General features: G+C 40.8%; 1 protein-coding gene across 1 annotated transcript in view; it reads left to right on the top strand.

Annotated features, from left to right (window-relative positions):
• Positions 1-20608, top strand: part of HMCN1 (hemicentin 1) — a 1257483-nt gene that overhangs the window by 1229061 nt on the left and 7814 nt on the right. Inside the window, exons 105-106 of the mRNA XM_078642741.1 lie at positions 17202-17321; positions 19871-19997. Of these exons, the coding sequence (XP_078498867.1) occupies positions 17202-17321; positions 19871-19997 (247 nt within the window). The remainder of the gene's footprint in view (positions 1-17201; positions 17322-19870; positions 19998-20608) is intronic.

The following is a 20608-nucleotide window of genomic DNA, read 5'->3' as shown; positions in this document are numbered from 1 at the left end:
AGGGTCAAGCCAAAAATCACATAGACCTAATTTTTCAAGCCATTTTTTAACATATTCCAGCCATGGCAAATGCGTAATGTTCTTTATGGCCAGTATCTCTTGCAATGCTTCTCTATAATCGACCAGCTCTTCGGTGGACCATAAACGGACCCAATAGAGTAGTGGGCGAAGCGAAGCATAGTCGTCAGTACGCCTGAAGTTGAGATCCCATAATACAGGTGTCAATGGTGTTGACCGTGGTATCCCCAACAATTGCCGAATGAAGGAATTTTCCTTCACTCAAAAAGTATCCTTTGAGGCATTTGCCCAGAGATCCGCGCCATAAAGAGAAGAAGATTGCACTTTATATTTAAATAATTCAATGGCTGGTGAGACCGCTTTGAAATGGCTATTCTTATGCTTCTTTAAGATTGGAACCTGATTTTGGATTAACCTTAGTTTTGAATTCTCCAATTGTGTTTTCCATGTCAAATCACTGTCTAAAATAATACCCAGGTATTTAAAATTAGAAACTTCTTCAATAGGTTCATTGTTTATTTTAAAAACCTTATTGAAGCCTTTATGGGGGTTGATTGTCATAACTTTTGTTTTTGAGGAACTAATTTCTAATTTCTTGTCATGACAATACAAACTAAATGTATTTAAAAGGTTTTGAAGCCCCCTAGGCGTCTGAGAAATTAAAATTGTATCGTCTGCAAATAATAGTGCCGGAACGGCTTGCCCACTCAATTTGGGAGAGTCATGCTCGCAGCCCAAAAGAGTATCAGGGATGTCATTGACATATAAAGAAAATAAGGTGGGTGCCATTATGCACCCTTGCCTTACCCCTTTTGCTATTTTTATTTTTTCAGTGACTTCTCCATTCGGACCCCATCTAACACGTGCATAATTGTTCTCATGGAGTCTAATTAGAATTTGAAGGATATTACCAGGGACGCCCATTTCATTTAGTGTCTTCCATAGGGCTACCCTGGGTATCATATCAAAAGCTGCCTTTAAATCAACAAAGGCCACGTATATGTGGGAACTCCTTATAATGGTGTATTTCCAGACTAAACATAAAAATCTAAAAACCTGGTCTACTGTACTTATCTTACATCTAAAACCAGCCTGATATTTTGTGTAAATAGAGTGTTCTTCAATCCAAGAAGTGAGCCGACCAAGGACCTGCCGTGCAAAAATTTTTTGTAGCACGTCAATGAGGCTGATAGGTCGGTAATGTGAAGGATTTGACCTATCACCCTTCTTGAACAGAGTCACAATCTCTGCCCCCTTCCAGGTTTCCGGAATAGGAGCTCCTTGAGCAATTTCGTTGGATAATAAATTGATGTAGGGAGCCCAAATGTAGTTTTCATGTTTCCAAAGGTCACCTGGTATTCTGTCAGGGCCTGGTGCTTTCCCTGGCTTCACTGCCTTAATTGCAGAGATAGTTTCTGTTAAGGAAAAAACAAGAGGTGCATCATACGCCACCAATGGAGCCTGCAGACTATCCCAGCCTTCACTCGCACCTGAACTTGTGCATGAGTATAACATAGTAAAATGCTCGACCCATGTCTTTTCCTCTAGAAATTTATCTTTACATTCTGTCATCCCCCTGGTGCCTCTAGCAATGAGGCTCCAAAAAGTGGTCTGATCTTTACGCTTGCATGCATCCAATAAATCAGACCAAACCCTTTTGTCCCACTCTCTCTTGGCCTTTGATAAAATTCTTTTATACTGTACTCTCCTGGTTCTCACAATATCCATTGAGCCCCCCCTAACCGCTATAATTAAATCTGACTTGGCTTTTCTGCAATCCTGATTATACCAGGTAATCCCTGTTTGTTTACTTTTTTGGGTATTATGTGATCTTTTTATTGCCCTGGTCAGGATCCCGCCAAGTTGGTTAGTTAAATGCTCATGGGATTTTATCAAACTAAGATTTTGGATATCAGTGTTATTGCCTAGGAGTGAAGACATATGACTCACAAATACATTATAGATTTGAGTAATGATTTTGGAGTTGCCTAGTACTACTGGCCATTTCAGGGATCTACGATTATTTGCCACTAGAGGATCTTGTGGCAAGGATATAGTGCTGTTTGCACTTTTATCAAGGGTTTTAAAAATCTGGGTTTGAACAGATAAAATCAGAGGATAATGATCACTTTCCATGCGATCATCCACAGTGAGGTCGATGATCATAGGCCACAAGTTCAGGGAGACTAGTAAATAATCTAAGTGGCTGGAGTATGCCCCTCTAGTAAACGTTGGTCTACTAGGACAGTCTGATGACAACCGCCCATTGCATGCGCGTAGGCCTATTTCTAATGTCAAGTTCAGTAATTGTAAGGCGCTCACAGAGCAGGGTGCTTTATAGTTTGTATCTACTAGGGGGATATTGTTGGCGATGTCCTCATCCTTATAGATGTCTTCTAAACCTATTATAGGTTCAAAGCCTCTGTTAAAATCACCACCTATAATTATTTGTGCATTTTGATCAAGTCCCGCCAAAAAACTGGTCAGATGATTTATAACTGTTGATTCTTTACATGATCGATGTGGTCTATTGTAAACACTGATCACGTAAGTACTACAACCCTTAGTGTTTTTTAGCTTGAGTAATAAAATGTCGGGATTGTTCATATCAATTTGCTCAAAGGACAGGCCTCTTGTGATTTTCACCCAAATTGTTAATCCGCCGGAGGGTCTCCCCCCATTTGCGTTTACTGCGGGTATGAAAAAAGATCTATAATCCACCTTAAAGTAGTTTTCAAGCCCCCATGTCTCCTGGAAACATAATTAGATCCCCACTCGTCAGGTAATCATGCCAAGACGGGTTTGAAAGATTTTTTTTCAAACCCGCTATATTCCAGCAGATAATTTTCATGCTTCCTAAATCTCCCAGTGCTTCTACTGCCTGACATGGTGTGCTTACCCTAGATGTCTCTAAATGCGATTGTTGCACTACTGTTTCAGCTAGATGTAATGGCTGATGCAAGATTTCATTAGGTGCAGTCCGGTTTGTTCCAGCTTTAAGCAACAACCTACGCTGTATGTAGTTCCTTCTACATGGCGTTATCGGGTCCCCTCTCTCAAATCAGTCGCAGTCAGCTAAGCCCGCTAGGGCTTCAAACCTATTTGAAGTGCTAACTCCCCAGTTGTAAAATGGGGCCCCAAAACCCCAGTCATTAGAGGGGGCATTCCATCCAGATGCAGGAGTAATGGGGAAGGGTGGGTTCTGGTAAGAGCTCAGCCATCCTCCATTAAAGTTAGCATTGCCCATAGGTACTGGGGTATTAGGATACCGTGTATTCTGCTGCATACCTAGCCATCCTCCATTGTATTTAGCATTTCCTGTAGGGCCACAATTATTGGTTATTATACCAGGCCCTTGTCTGGCCATCTGATTCCAATTTTGCCCTAAGGTAGTGTTTTGAAAAATGTTGTGTTGGTTTGGTGGCCATTGACCCACCCTATTTTGGGGAGCATAAGTCATGTCAGAAACTGATGGTCCCCCTCCCCAACCATGCGCTCTTGTTGACCAAACTGGCTTCCGGGGTTTTTGAATGTTGGCCTTTTCTATTTCATTATAGAAAAATTCAAGTGTAAGGGGGATTATAGAGCTACTTCTCTTTTGTGGTGGGAGGATATTTGGTAAAATATCTGGAAGAGCAGCTGCAGACGAGAAGTTTAATATCACACAGTCGCCCTTCCATTTCTTCTGCTTATTACCTATCCAACCAACCCTCCTTGCTGTTTTAATTTCATCGGCCAACCGCTGTTCACCCCCCTGCGCTAGCCGCATATTATTTGAGAACCAGTATAATGCCTTACTTTTTAATGATGAGGCTGACTCAATTTGGTCTGGTAATAGGGTTGGTGTATTGGCTAACACAAGCACTAACGGTGCTGCTTCAACTACAAATTGTGTTTGATTTTCACCAAAACAAGAGTGCACTATAGTTTGCATGGAATCAATTGGTCGGTCAGTCGGGGCTTCTAGTGGCAAATTGGTAGTATTTTTGCCAGAGGTTTGTGGGCAATCTACAGGAATTACTACTGGAGGAATAGCGTCTGGCGTTACCTTAGGTACGTTATCTTTCTCTGGGAGATCACTAACTTTGTTGACATTACTAAGGGCATTGCCTATTGCATCTGCTAGGCCATTTTGTGCACTCCCAAGCTTCTTTATCTCTGCGGAGAGTTTATCAATCTTACTGGTAAGTGGCTTGATAATTGTCTGTATTTTTATTTCTAACAGCTCCGCTATTTTAGACATTATGTCCTCGTTCAAAGTGTCCCTTAGATTATTTTCCTCATTGTTCTTGCATATGTTTTTTTCCTTTGGTGGTGGTGATGTAGCCTTGTTTTTCCCAGAGCGTGCCCCCCCACGTTTGTTTTGTAATCTGCGACAGGCTCTAACTGCCCTGGAGGACGGTTTGGCCGATGAGTCATCCTCCACAGCTTCTTTATCATTGTCATTAGTTCCTTCAACCTCAATGGTGACCTGTGCATCAGATTCATTAACCACGTGATAATCAGTCTCCCTCACATTCAATGTGCTCACATCGATATTAACAGTTTCTGGGGAAGCTGGTACCTGAAGATCGTTGTTCAGGTCTATTAACAGGGACTCATTGGTTTGTGAGGAGGTAGGTGGGCTCATGGGATGAAGAATAGGTGATTGGGACAGACCTAACGATTGTCTGCGCTTGCTGTTTATTTGACTGACCACTTGAACAAGGTAGTTCTCCATGGTGTTCTTCGGTGTATCGGGTGCCGTATGATTGTTTCATTTACGCATATTTAGCAAACAAATGTGAAAGTCCTGTGCCCACTGCTCAATTGGTTGACAAAATATAAATCCCAAAATTAAAACAAAAGAGTCTTACTTCAAATTTGTGCAGACATCCAGCAGACTCCTTTACAGAATTATCAGTGTTGTTGACTGTACCAGCGTCAGAAACACCACTACTTGCCGTAGACAATTTTAAGGGTGATCCCCTGTTGCACAGCAAAGTAATATAAAAAGGGGTGGCCTAGCCTGGCCTCCTTGTGCCGATGAGGGCCGTAGAGGGCCCGCCCTTTGCCCGGGCTTAGCCCCGGGCGTCCCGCTCGCGTCCCGCGACGCGGGGGTGCTCCTCCTTTTCAGCGCCTCTGTTGACGCTCCCTGTGCGCTGCCGCGTCACTCAGACGCGCCGCCGCGGTGCCTGCCGGGATTTGGAGTCTCCCGGAGCGGCAGCGCGGAGTCTGCTGTCCCTTGACTCTTGGCGGTGGCGGCGGCGTGGGTAATGGCTTCTGCCTTCCTCTGGCGTTCAAGAGGTAAGTTGATGTGACTCTCGGCGGTGGCGGCGGTTTGAGAATGGTCTCCCCCGCTCTGCCGGGGTGCTCCTCCTTTTCAGCGCCTCTGTTGGCGCTCCCTGTGCGCTGCCGCGTCACTCAGACGCGCCGCCGGGGTGCGCGGCGCGGAGTCTGCTGTCCCTTGACTCTTGGCGGTGGCGGCGGCGTGGGTAATGGCTTCTGCCTTCCTCTGGCGTTCAAGAGGTAAGTTGATGTGACTCTCGGCGGTGGCGGCGGTTTGAGAATGGTCTCCCCCACTCTGCCGGGGTGCTCCTCCTTTTCAGCGCCTCTGTTGGCGCTCCCTGTGCGCTGCCGCGTCACTCAGACGCGCCGCCGCGGTGCCTGCCGGGATTTGGAGTCTCCCGGAGCGGCGGCGCGGAGTCTGCTGTCCCTTGACTCTTGGCGGTGGCGGCGGCGTGGGTAATGGCTTCTGCCTTCCTCTGGCGTTCAAGAGGTAAGTTGATGTGACTCTCGGCGGTGGCGGCGGTTTGAGAATGGTCTCCCCCGCTCTGCCGGGGTGCTCCTCCTTTTCAGCGCCTCTGTTGGCGCTCCCTGTGCGCTGCCGCGTCACTCAGACGCGCCGCCGCGGTGCCTGCCGGGATTTGGAGTCTCCCGGAGCGGCGGCGCGGAGTCTGCTGTCCCTTGACTCTTGGCGGTGGCGGCGGCGTGGGTAATGGCTTCTGCCTTCCTCTGGCGTTCAAGAGGTAAGTTGATGTGACTCTCGGCGGTGGCGGCGGTTTGAGAATGGTCTCTCCCGCTCTGCCGGGGTGCTCCTCCTTTTCAGCGCCTCTGTTGGCGCTCCCTGTGCGCTGCCGCGTCACTCAGACGCGCCGCCGCGGTGCCTGCCGGGATTTGGAGTCTCCCGGAGCGGCGGCGCGGAGTCTGCTGTCCCTTGACTCTTGGCGGTGGCGGCGGCGTGGGTAATGGCTTCTGCCTTCCTCTGGCGTTCAAGAGGTAAGTTGATGTGACTCTCGGCGGTGGCGGCGGTTTGAGAATGGTCTCTTTAAGTATCCATTTACCATAGTAGTTGCAGCTTTGTCAGTAATCCGAGGTAAGTAACTCATAGACAACTTTTGTACTGTCAATACTTCCTATGAAAAAGATAGGGAATAACAAAAAAATCTTTTATTCATAACTTTTTTGTTTTGTCTGTTTTTTACAAAAGAAAATCAGTGAATATGGAGTAAACCATAGATAATAAAGTTGGAATGCTATCAATGTCATTTTATGGGCTAGCAGTTAAGAAAGTCGCTTATCACACACACACATACACACCTACACATGCACACTCACACACACACACACACATATATATATATATATATATATAATTATGCAATATACACATCACAATACAGTGCACAGTTGTAATGCAATCGAGTGAGCCACAGACAGATATCAACAACAATCACAATATATAGGGAAATTTAGAATGCCAAAAATAAAACGGCCAAGCAGTGACCACCTGAAATCAGATTGCAAGGTGAAAAAGGGTAGAAAAGTATCTGAGGTGATCAATAAAAGAAAGGACGTGAGTTACATCTGTAGCACAATGTCATACAATTGGCTGATCTGATGACGAGTCAAGAATCAGGGCAGAAACCTTTAATGCTTGGGCAGGGATTGGAAAGTGGTGAGTTCATCCCATTGTTACAAGAGGGGGTGTTTTGGAATAACAGAACACTTTAAGACCTTTAACAGGAAGGAGGACAAACATAGATGTACACCACTGGGCATATCACTAAAAGGTCCTTGAAGAATGAATACATTTTTGTCTAGTTTGTCTTCTAGAATCTATCTCCATATAAGAGTGTGAGATGTGTCAAGTATTACTACATAGGAGACTGAAAACACAGAAGGAGCTCACCTGTGAGCTATATTGGGTCTTCAAGTAAGAACAAACTGATTCTCCCTTGGCATCCCAGCTCAGCAAACAGTGCTTGGGAGGTGATTCCTCTGCCTTTGAAATTGATGGGACCTATTTCAGTACCCTACACGATTCCTCAGAGAACCATTTCACTGTCAAGATTTCTTAGACCACATATGACTGTTTCTATGTTGAGAGCTTTAGTGGTATCTTGGGCATCATAGGGGACTTTTGCAGTGCCATTGTGACCTTCCGCGTTGAGGTGTCACTCACCATCAGAATTAAGCCATCGCTCAACCTCATGATGAACCTCGGCATAACAATAAACAATAACAGAAAGGGCTTGCTAAAGATGGTGTTAAATTAACCAGCTTACAGGTGAATCGCCCACCAAAGGTTAAGATATTTTGCCTTTCTCTCCTCAGCCGCATTATTCTTAATCTGTGCCTCAACAACCTTAGTAGCAGCAGATGATGGTTTTCCTTAGCTATTACAACCTAGTAGCAATGTACCCTCTAGAGACCTGGCCAGACCTGGCCAGAGAAAGAGATCTCATGACCCAAGGATGCAAGAGCTCAGACGGGAAATTCTTATACCACAGGCAGGTGACTCTCATTACTGCTAGCATCATACAAGATCAAGGTCAAGAAGGCTCCATGGAACACTGGATCAAGATACAGCCAGTACAGCCTCTGGCTAGATACCACTCTTCTCACAATTATATATTTTGGCTCAAAAATCTGTTTGATTAACAATATAATACAAAAGGGGGTGGTGATGGCAGGGTATGCTCAGACGTGAGTCCCTTGCTCACTTTGCCACTGAATTCAAGCAAGCCGGGCTGAAGACGGCTGAAATGCCAGAAACCGGTCTCGGAAGCTTGTTTCCGGTCCGGGGAAGGCATGGCTTGGCAGTTCGGGCTGGACTGTTCCCATGAGGCACAGGGTCAGACTGATTTGCATATGGCCATGTCTGAACTGGGGTGGCAGAGTGGGCTAAAGAATGGTGATGGATTAAACCCAGATCTGTTGACTGGGTGTGAGTGTTTGATTGGTTCAGATGCTCCGTCCATCACCACCCCCTTTTGTACCACTTTGTTCGCCATAAGTTGGCAGGGTATGCTCAGACGTGAGTCCCTTGCTCACTTTGCCACTGGATTCAAGCAAGCCGGGCTGAAGACGGCTGAAATGCCAGAAACCGGTCCTCGGAAGCTTTTTTCCGGTCCAGGGAAGGCATGGCTTGGCAGTTCGGGCTGGACTGTTCCCAAGAGGCACAGGGTCAGACTGATTTGCATATGGCCATGTCTGAACTGGGGTGGCAGAGTGGGCTAAAGAACGGTAATGGATTAAACCCAGATCTGTTGACTGGGTGTGAGTGTTTGATTGGTTCAGATGCTCCGTCCATCACCACCCTCTTTTGTACCACTTGATTAACAATATAATCAACTTTCATGAGGTCACAGATAGAGCAGTGTAGATATTGAGTACTGGCATATCTGTTCACAGACCCAGACATCCATAAACCTTGGGATTTTACAGCCAAAACCACAAACAAGAACTCTAATGCCTCTAGTTCCTGGTTACGATCACCACAACAAAGAAGATGCAAGACAAAAAAATCATACATCACGTGATCAAGGGGCCGATAGAGACTTGCATATTTGTTGTGACCATGCCTTCTGAGAGGAAAGAAAAATCACTTAATATCAGTTCTGCATATGATCAAATGGAGCTATGACTGCATGGCTATGATCACAGGGTGATATATATATATATATTTTTTTTTATTGAGCAGAAATAGAGAAATAATACTGAAAGGAAGTAATGTGAGCATACAAAATATCAAACAATTACCAAAAGCAGAGATGGAGTTGCATAGTGTGCATTTCGGATAAAGCAGATTAGCAGCATTCACAGTTTTGATCCAAGTAAACATATTGGTACAACAATTTTACACCAAAAGATACATAAGTGCAGCTGTGCCTACATAAACCTCCCAATGACAGGTAAGTAAAAAAATAGGCCATCACATAAAATGATTCCAAAAAAGTGACATTAGTGCAAAGTGCACAAAAGTGGAGAAATATAGAAGCATTCACAGTTTTACCCAAGAGAGAGTATAAAAAGATCAGATTTACACCAATGAGATAAAAGCTGATGTGCTAATGTGCTGAGATGAACGGATAAAACACAGTGTCATTATGAAGGGAAGAGGCAGAAGAGAGACAAATACATGATGTTGGGACCCCCCCTTAACAAGCAATCCTGGTTATGGCATGGATTAGGCTACAGTTCATGAAGTAGTAGAATAAGATATTCTGTTAAATGACTATGTCCTGGGTTTTCAATATCTTCCAAATAGTGCTATATATAGCAACAAACGTCTACAAACCCCACCACATGCTTTGCATATGCCTCTTCAAACTTCTTGGTCTGTACCATTTTTTCCTCCCAGCCCTGAACAGTTGGAACCAAACTAGTTCTCCAGTTTTGAAGAATGAGAGAACAATTATGCTGGCTCATCGTGTTCTATCTTTCCAGCTAGCAAATGGCAGGTATCCCCATACATTCTTGGTCAATTCAGGAATTTTCATATGAAAGAGACAATACTGTCAGCAGCTGTCAAGCAAAAGGCATTTCAGACCTCAGATAAGTTCCAATGTAATATCTTTTCAGATATGGCAGCAGGGTGGCTTTGCCGAGTATTTAAATCTATGTCAGAACTTTTTAGAAACAAGGTGCCCAAGCTTCCTTGGTGCAGCAGTGTAAAATGCAATTTTTAGTTAAAGGACAGTATCATTTATTAGTGATGGTTAAGCAGGCGGATGAACTTTTGCACCAGTTACACAGGGAAAAGTGATCCAAGCATATTGGCGGCTGCATGTTTCTGTAAGGTTTTGTGAATTTTTTAATGAACCCGCTGCTAGTATCTCATTTTTCTCATGTCAGCAGGTGGTGGTGGCTACCACCGGAGGGCACGCTTTTGGTGCCGTGCCAAGGCACACTTTAATACGTGTAGATGGGGTAGGGGAGTCCACTGGGTTATCTGAGGGTGGGGAGGGAGCACATTTAGTATAAAACAGGAGCACGATTATCCTAGGTTTGGAACAAGTTATAGTGAGGAATATGAATACTACAGGTGACATTGAAATGTTCTTCAAGAGTGGGTTTCAGGGTGAGGAGGGTGCATTTTCGTGACAAGGAGCAGGAATAAAGCAGGTTGTGCAATAGTTTTGACAGCAATATATACAGCAGAGGTGGCATATTAATTCATTTTTTCAATGCTACAGAAGGTTAGGATCATCTCTTGCAACACCAATGGCATTTTTAATAAACACAAATACTGGGGTTTGATAAGATGGCTGACATCTTTTGCACCTGAGGTAATTATTATACAAGAGACTCACCACAAAAGTATCACCCCGAAGATTTTTGTTCCAGAGAAATATTTCTTTGCATTTTTCGCCTTAGCAGGATTGGCTGTAAAGGGTGTCTCAATTTATCTAGGAAGGGGCATCGACCGTGTTGTTCAGAAAGTGATCCGTGATCTCCGAGGTAGGTGGTTATGGTTAAAGGTTTCTGTCAATGGGCTCCCCTTTAATCTGGTTAAATACTATGGTCCCATTAGGGGTGATGTTGACGCATTGTTACAGATTCATAATATTGCATTGGGGCCGATTTGAACTATATTTCAGGACCTGGCATTAGACACATCAAAAAAAAAAACTAAGAAACAGCTCAAATCAAGAACAAAAAAACTGATTGATACCCTAAAATTAGACTTTGAATTTGAAGACCCTTGGTATTCATCCCATCCGGGTTTTTCACAATACACCTGCTTTTCGCATCGCTTTAAAACTGCTTCTGTCCTTGATTTCTTCTTAGTTTTGTCGGTAATCAAAAGGTCTGGGTCAGATACCTGTGCAAATGCCTTCTCTGATCACTCGCTGGTTTCTATTGTGGTAGATCTGGGCACCACTAATAGAGAGAGTTCTAGGTGGCATCTAGACAGGTCTCTTTTGACTAGCCAAGAGCGGCTTGGTGAGATGCGAGGGTTTATTGCAGAATATTTTTTTATCAACAGAAATTCTACCTCTCTCAGTTTGGGATGCCTTTAAGGCCACAACATGAGGCCGTTTTATTACCTTAAAGGCAAATTAAGAGAAAGAGCGGACTCGGGGAATAGTGAGACTACAATCAGCGGTCAATGGTGCTACAAGGGCCAGCACAGGGGTAAAAGGCACAGGGGTTTGCGGGGATGGATTAGGCAGGGCAAAACAAAATCTTAGAGATTTTTTCACTCTTGAGGAAATAAACAACTCCAACGCCTACCAGCAACAACTCTATAAGGAGAAACAGCATATAGGCAAGCTTTTAGCCTGGTCCACTTGAATTAAGAAAGATAAATCAACAATTAAGCAAATTGAGAACCCTGAAACCGCTAAAATGGTAATAGAGAAGGATGAAATTGCCCAAGTCTTTCTACAGCCCTACAGAAGCATATGTCAAATGCAGTACACTGATTCCATTGTCCAGATTAGAACAATACTATGGGTCTTTACAGCTACCCCAACTACCACACACTCTAGCTGAGGTAATTTTAGGCCTAGTAACAACAATAGAGGTTTATGAAGCACATCAAAAAATGCCAAATGCTAAGGCTTGTGGAAATGACAGATTTCCGTCCAGATTTTACAAGATATTTGCTAAAGAGTTGTTTCCCTTCTTAACAGATTTATTTAACTACATTAAAGAGAGTGGGGACCCCCCCCCCCACCTTCAAGGAATCTACTATAGTGAGTTTTCACAAGAAAGATAAAATACCCTAGTCGTATCATGCCAGCAGCCCAGCTTTTATTTCAAGGGGACCAGAGTGGGTTTGTTGCCAATCATCTTATGGCGGCAAACACCCATTTTTTAACAGAGGCATTAGATTATTTTTCATCTAATTAAACTAGTGCTGTGATAATGATGATCAACACTGAAAAGGTGTCCTATCTCGTTAATTGGGAGGCCCTGTGTTTTAGTTTAATTAAATTCAGGTTCGACCTAAAAAATACCCAAATGCTTGTGAATTTGTATCAAGGGTCACAAGCCCAGGTTATCTTGAACTCTAGGGTGACCGGCATGGTATCAATCAATAGAGTTCTCTGTTTCCAATACTATTTACTGTCTTTATAGAGCCACTGGTAGTGACGTTATGTAGCAGGGGCATCAGTGCACCAGTGGAGGGGATGTCCAGGCTGAAGTTATTGGCAGACAATATTATTCAGTATTTAAAATCAGATAGAGAGAATGTACAGAAAACGTTTGAATGTAGAGACATTTTACATTAAAAGAAGAATTGTAAGCCTTTTCTTAGAAGAATAGTAGCTACATGGAAAGTCGTTAAAATGTATGTTATATGTATTACACTTGTCAAAGCACAACATTTCAGCAGTGATTGGGCAATTTTTCACTGGTGATTTACCATTTTTACACCTACATTATCACTGACTGATCACTTCAGTATGATATCTGCACTGATTGATAAGAAGAAGAATGGCATATGCACAAAATAATAATTATATTTTGCCCATGTCAGTCACTTCAAATGCGAATGCAATATTGCCCTGGTGATTTCTTAATCACCAATGAGCTGCATAAAATTGTATTCTCAGTGAACAATGTTTAACATAAAGGAATCTTTATTTAGTAATGAAAGAATGTGAAAGGCCCTTAAGGAACCTATGGAATTGGTTGGAGGAGTTGCAGGTGGAGAAATAAAACAATGACTTAAAGGAAAGCAGACAGAAAATAATAATTAAATAATATTTTTTTTATTCATTTAACATATTAGCATACCTCTAAATGCCACACAAATGTTCAGACTCCTTCAATTTCAGATGGTTGTTTGGGAGTCTGATTTAGAAGTATTTTTTTTTCAAAATCCACAGAGGTGTAGCGGTGGAAGGCATGTATGTATGTTATATATGATATTTCTACATCACAAACATAGGCCAAAGGCAGTAGAGTGCTGTACATGGTCAAATACAAGAATAAACTTAAGGCGTAAAAGGATAGGAATCTGGGTTTTGTATGGTTAATGCATTGTGACGTAGTGTTCTTTAAAGAGGCGAGCCTTCCATTCAAGAGACCTTTGAAAAGTAGAAATGAGAAGTCAAATATGATGTACAATGTTTCCTGATAGACTACGTAGTGAGAGTTACGAAGTCTTTAAAGCTTAAAGGACAACACTGTGTGCAACAGCAGCTGTAAAGCAAAATCTGGTAGGCTTGCCAAAGGTGCTGGACAACCTTCTAAGGCTGTAGTAAATACATCCTGCATACTACTTGACAGGTGGAAAAGTGTTATTGTTCCAATTTCCATGTGGCTTCTTAAATTTATGAAATGTAGCTACTATCTGAGCACCTAATTTGCCTCTACTGGGAAGATCTTTGCAATGGGGGAGGAGTTCTTTATCCTGCCTCCACAGGTAGGTTGAGTTTCACGACAGCAAAGATCCACCATAAAAAACTGTGTAATCCTGCAGAGTTTGGTAGAATAATACGCCCTTCCTAATAAAGACATTCTAAGTGAGACGCATTGATTATACCACACCTTATGACCTAGTGTATAATATACCTTATAGGAAACGATCTGGAAATCTCTGCTGTCCCCCTTACTGCAATTAAATTGTTAGACTCAAAGACCAGGGCCTCAATTAAAGATGGGATGTAAAGCGTATACTAGGCATCAAGACATTATTTAAAATTAATTTAACAGGTTTTAGTTGAACACTGCTTAACTTTGCTCTGTTTTGTTGATTTGTCAGAATTCCAAGTTCTATTCATGCACCTCCCTAAAGTTGTATACAAGAAGAATCTAATAACTTTTAAACAAGAACAATGTTGTAATCCAGAGTCATAAGGGGTACAGTCACTTAGCTAGAAGCATAGTTATGAGCCAAATATGAGACTGAATACTAATAAATTAAAAAGTATTTGCTTTACTTGGAGAAAGCAAAAATACAGGAGGAATAAAAGTTCAGGTTGGTATCGGAAGTCTTCAAGCAGTAAAAGTACCTCAGCAATCACAATTGCAGCACACATAATCAGAGGTTCAGGTTAGAAATGCCTTCAATAGATTAAGTAGCATTTTTAGGAATACCTTCAAATAATGTAAATAAGGTCAAAATTCCACTAACATTAAAGTGTGCAGTAGTGAGTATACTTTTAAGGTTGCATTTGACTATGAAAAGATCAACGGTGCCCTTTTGGAAGAAACTGTTAAAGGGTCAGTAATTCTGCATGGATTGGGGAACAACCTGACAAATACATATTGGCTACTTAAACCATTCTATACGTTTATCGGTTTGTAAAGTGAATGATATGGAAGTTCCTACTTTGGCCTATATTTCATCAATGTAAAGTTTTTTAATATTTGTAAAGCAATCTCTTGTTATATCTTTGATTGGCAATTTATGTCTGTATTATGCAATGTCTAAACATGTTAAGGTGTTTTTTTAAATGTATAATGAATTGATATTGTATCTTTACACTGAATTGCATTTGTTTATCTTGAGCGTTTGTGCTAATTGCAAACATTTGTTCAGACATATGATGTGCACCAAGTAGAATAAAATTAAGTGTTTTTTTGAATAGTAAAGCAATAAGAGTATCCTTTTTACATCTCTGTTTCCTGTTGACACTTCTGATTTTTTTGGGGGGGGATTTATGTGACCTTGGCTTGTTTGAATTAAGGTAGTACTATTACTTCACTAAAGAATCTGTTGGTTATGTGCACATATCACGTATATGTGTTTAATCACATGCTTTCAAAAGTGTTTCATGTCAGGGAATGCTTTGGGAAGCGGCACACTTAAGAAGTTTAATGATGCATAAAGCAGCTTTGAGAGAAATCGGATAGATGTTGTAAAATAATGCTTTAGTTTACTCTTTTGAAGCTGTTTCATGCCTTCATGTGGATAGTAGTTCATCGGTAGAGTTCCTGTTGGTCACAGTTGGACTGAGAACTGGTGTAGGGTGTCATGGACCTTTTAAGACTGTTCCAGGACATTAGACATTTTAAAATTGTATCAAAAAATGTGAAGAGTTCCTTTTTTGGTTATTAAATTTCATAGTGCCATGGGTCATCCAGGCAATCTAAGGAAAAGGGCAGCTCTACAAAAGATGTACTTTTCAGGTTACCATATGCACTTAATGGGATGTGCTCTAGCGGGTTTTTCCTGTGTAGACTACTGGACAAATGGAGTTGGGACTATGATATTCTTTATACATGATTTTATGAACTGCTGTTCGAATTATGTGGACCATTGATGTAAATTCAATTGTATTGCATATTGGAACACATCAGAAAACCAACAAGAAAGGTTTATTTTTAAAACAAATAGCCTTATCAGAGGCGAACAAGACTAGAAAAGACAAAGCTTTCTAGCACCTCAAAGTTAATATAGAATTGCTTCCCAGAGAGCTAAAGAAGTGTGTAAAAGTACACTCTTAAATTTGCATCAAGATTTGGATGTAGTCTTGTACATTTGTAGAATTCTGAAAACATTCCATGAGCACTCCTGCAAAGTTGCAACCATTTCTATTATCCAGGAGTACTCTCAAGTGTAAGCACTTACAATTACAGAATTTGTTTTCTTGTGGTAAAATCTTGCCCTCTATACCCTCACCCTTTTCAGTATGTCCTCTGCCTGTTTCCACATTGGGAACTGATTTTTTACTGCCTTTTCAAAGAGTAAATCTCTGATCAATTCCAAGATGAGAATGGGTCAAGAGAAGATTTATAACTACCTACAATATCTGAGGGTGCAAACTTTCCATGGCATCTCACCCAGACTCTCAACAGATGGGAGAAAATGGCCTGGCTTTGTTTATTTTAATATATATTTATGGATGTAAATGTTTTATCTTTTCATGTATAAACTGATGTTAATCTTTTAATGTTTAAAATGTGTTATTGAGGAGTTTTGGAGCAAATAAAGATAACGATTTATAAAAATGTATTGGATTTTGGCTTTGTGAGTCAGGTCTCTAATCTAAGTGACTGCATCTAGAACACTAATAGCAAGAGTGATTAAAAGAGAAATCAAATTAGCATTTTCCATTGGTAGCAGGTAGTTTATACATGACCGTAAGGTTAGATAATTGTTTGCTATGTTTGGAAGATTTAACTGCATTAAATTTCATGTACAGAAATGTATCTCTAGATTTATTACTATTTAAGATTGCTATTGATTACACAAAAGCATCCTTTAATACCAAGCTGAATTTTACAACTATAATATCAACCAAATGGGAAACAATAATGTATTTTTTTTGCTCACATAGTTGAAAATCTAATTGACTCACTACAGACATTGTACATTTTAATGCACTTGGCCTTAATAAACCTGTGACCTCTTTCTCCATGCAGTGGGGCCTTGCTGAAGGTGAGAAAAATATCTTTAGAAAGACCCAAAACTGACAAAACAAAATATTTAGTTTATATAATAATCATCCTCAAACTGTAAAAGGACTGACTAAAAAAACCCTTCCCCAATTAATAATAATATTTGAAAAGTGACAGTGGCGTGACAAGGTTAACAAAACTAATGCAAAGTCATATACAAAATACTTTCAGAGTGGGGATATGTGCTTTAATCTGTCCCTGAATTGGGTGGCAAATGCCCTGCAATGGTAGCATTACTCTCGAGAAATATACACCTTAAATGAATGAAGAGGAAAAAAGTGACCTATAAAAGTTTCAAAAATAATATTAACTGTTTACGCACAGCTGTAAAGGCAGTTAACATATTCCAAGAAATCAAAATATTATCTTTGGTTGAAATAGAAATTGGAGCTTTCCCACATCTATACATCTCATTAACACATGTAATTGATCTGCCTACGTATTACCGGAAGTCAGATTCCTGTTTTGCTCTGTTAGTTAGAAAATGTATCATATTGTTGTTGCTTCTTTATTTTTGTTTTCCAGTGTCTGTCTAATCATTTATTTTTTTTATGTAGACATTGATGAATGTGAGAACAGGGATGCATGCCAGCATGAGTGTAGAAACGTGCCTGGAAGCTACCAATGCCTTTGCCCAATGGGATATCGCCTGATGCCTAATGGCAAAACGTGCCAAGGTAGGAATTTAAGAGATTTCCACATTCACCAGTGAATCTGCCGGCCGCCCACTGGGTGATGTTTTCATTTTGTTTGTTCTTTTCCTAATGAGAAGGTCAGAGAAGTGAGTGTTATGAGATGGGTGCATACTGTTGAAAAAATGAACTGGAATGTTGAGCCTCTATTGCTTGTCTCCATTTTGTTTCAATCAGGTTTTCCTGTTCAAAAGTAATAGTGCCTCCCTTCTAGCAAAGGTCAGGGAAATCAGGTGTTTGGTCACTTCAGACAACTTCCTGCTGAGCTATGTCGATCAGACATTGCTATGATGATCCCTTAGAATACATTGCGAATCCTGGCGAATCCTTGAATTAGTTTTCAACTAGGGCTTGACACAAGGGCACAGGATATGCTAAGATTGCCTTACATATTCAGCTATCTTTCTGGGTTTGACAAAAGATTTATTGAATAGTTAATCCAGGTTTTCAAGGAATTTGTCTACGTTTGTGAGGTTGAGTTCATCAGAAAGCAACCAGACAAACAATGAGGCCAATTCACAAAAGTATTTATGTATGGAGGTAGTACAATAGGGGTACTCTTTTACGTACTCCTACATGTCTTTGTGAATCGGTTCTGAAACTTCCCACTCCATATTAGGAAAAGTGGGCACACTCTATCTATATGTTTTTGAAACACTGTACCACATTCATGCAAAATTACACTGACATTTCCACCAAGCAGATAAAGCCATTAGCACTTTGGGCCAAACCAGCATGACCTAAGGTTGGCCACAAAAACACGGATGACATCACATGGTATACAAATACTTTCTAATATTACTACATTCAAAAGTAATCACTTATTCACTCCTTGAATTGATCACAGCATTTGATTGCCAAATCAATAGAGATTTGTTTTTACCATTCAATACCGCACTTCCATAAAGGGGACCACATAGTTTAATACTTCATAATCACTCATACCTACAGTTTTTATTGATTTGCTCATACTTTTGTCTACTTTTTTCAGTTCTGTTGTTTAATGTTAACGTCAAAAACTTGAGACTTGGTTAGCGCATTAAGCTTTTTCCAGGAGCAGTAACATCACTCTACCACAATTTACAGGGCAACGCAACATAGGGTACAGTGATCTATCACGTAACTAGAGGCCATTTATCTGCAACACACTGTTAATAGTTGAGCAAAAAGAAAGTTTGGAGGATTCTGGATACTCAAATTTCAGTATAAATGAGAAATCCCTGTTTCTGATCTCCTAACCTCACCCTATCCTACAGTAAGTCTTGAATTCTCACCCTTACTACTTAGAAAAGTCAGGTAGGTGTCTACAGAGAGTACCTTCATAACTTGCTGAAGTATACCACCACTGTGACTCTGCACGCCAGTGGTAAACCACAGCACATACACTATATTGGGCTTGGTGATTACTAACTACCCCAAGAAATCGAGTTGCAAATATCAATTTTTTACAATCTCATAAGAATCAATTTTTGAGTGTCTTAGAACCTGGCCGTGCTTTAGGCCCAGCATACTTCCTCTGCTAGTGTTACTGATACATTTGAGTCACAGTGCTTGGAAGAGCATTGCAAACAGAAATTTCAACTGGTATTTCAACTGGTATTACTTACGGTGTGATTTAGCAACTTTTTATGTGAAGGTTTCTGACTATTAGTTTACATGTTGTGATGTAAGTGGATCTAGGCACAGTTACATGAAAAAGATGAGTACAAATTTCTTTTGAGTCAAGTTTTGCATGGATATTCTATTTTTGTCTAGTTTTTTGGTAGATTGGGGAGTAGTATAAGTGCCTTCTCCTTGTATTCCTTGTGTACAGACATTTGTACAGATTGGTCACAGGATACATCTCAGATGTTAAGAAATCTTTAATGTATGTTTTTAATTAAACAGTATTGAACTATTATTTGCTTTGGAGATTTATATGCCAAATAAATCAGTAAAGTGAAGAGTCTTACATGCAACAACATTCTACGAATAGTGTAAATTTGGTTTGCTAAATTATCTTAGAAACATAATGTAGATGGATTGGATTAAACAGATCACAGAACTTTTTTTTCTGTCTGCACTTTTTCTCAATCAACAAACAACGCCATGAATTCATATTAGAGCAACTAGGCATCAATTATAAAGATGTCTAGTTAGTGCAGAATCAATAACCACTTAACAATAATGAAGATGTGCAATAATCCTTGGATTCCAGTAATTGAAATGTGACTAAACATCCTCATTGTAAACCTCTAGTAAATCGAGGTGCTCAAATCTTAATCAGTGCATCAACATTTCTTGAATGTTTGGTCCAGAAAACCTGTTGGCCTATTTACTATACTAAGACTTGGTAAGCAGCCAAAGATAAACCTACTTCCAAAAAAGTGTAATATTACCTCTCACTTCATAGCACCTTAAGTGTTAGACTGGCATAAGTCCTGTATTTACTGGATCTATCTGAGTACTAATATGATCATCCCTCAACACTATTTGCTATAATTTTTTGATAGAGCCAGTGTAAAGCTGATATGTTTCTATATCTTTACAATTAGATATTGATGAATGCCTCGAGCAGAATATTCAGTGTGGTGCTAATCGCATGTGCTTTAACATGAGGGGCAGCTATCAATGCATCGATACACCGTGCCCACCCAACTACCAGCGGGATCCACTCTCAGGGTAAGTTACAAGTAAATTAGTGAAACATTGATATTGTTGGAGTGGAAATAATTATTTTTCTTTTCTCCTTCTTAGTCTCACTGTGACAACAGGCAAGGGTCGGCAAGGGATTTGGTCTTAGGAAACCATGTGCTAACGGTCAACACTTCCCACAGCCAGCTGGCTAGCCCACTTTTTGCAACCAATGTATAACCCATCTGCAAAAGATTTAATCTAAATTCCCACTACACCCCCAACTTCCTTAGTGAATACAACCACTCTTATTGGCCTTTATTGGGTCTTGGAGCTCCTTTAAACTTCACTAGGTTAATAATTATGGAGCAGCTTGTTTAGCAAATGGGCAACACACATGCTTTTCCAAATCCTTTGAAGAAATGGTTCTTTGTTTGATAGCATTATCTCCTTTATACACTTTAAAGCTGATATAAGGAAAGGTGCAATTTCTTTCAATTTGACTCATGCTTTGATTGACATTGTTTGCTAATACCCAAAGGTCCAGCATCATTGCTTTCAACAAATGGGAAGTATAACAGAGACAAGCCTACAAATGGCTAAAATTGGCTTGTAATTGTTGAGAACTTTTCAGGGATGTTTGTCTGTGCTGGCAAGGC

The sequence above is a fragment of the Lissotriton helveticus genome, chromosome 1_1, assembly GCF_964261635.1.
Source record: "Lissotriton helveticus chromosome 1_1, aLisHel1.1, whole genome shotgun sequence".
Lineage (NCBI taxonomy): Eukaryota > Metazoa > Chordata > Amphibia > Caudata > Salamandridae > Lissotriton > Lissotriton helveticus.
Note: the sequence above shows the minus strand (reverse complement) of the source record. Positions and strands in the feature narration are given on the sequence as shown.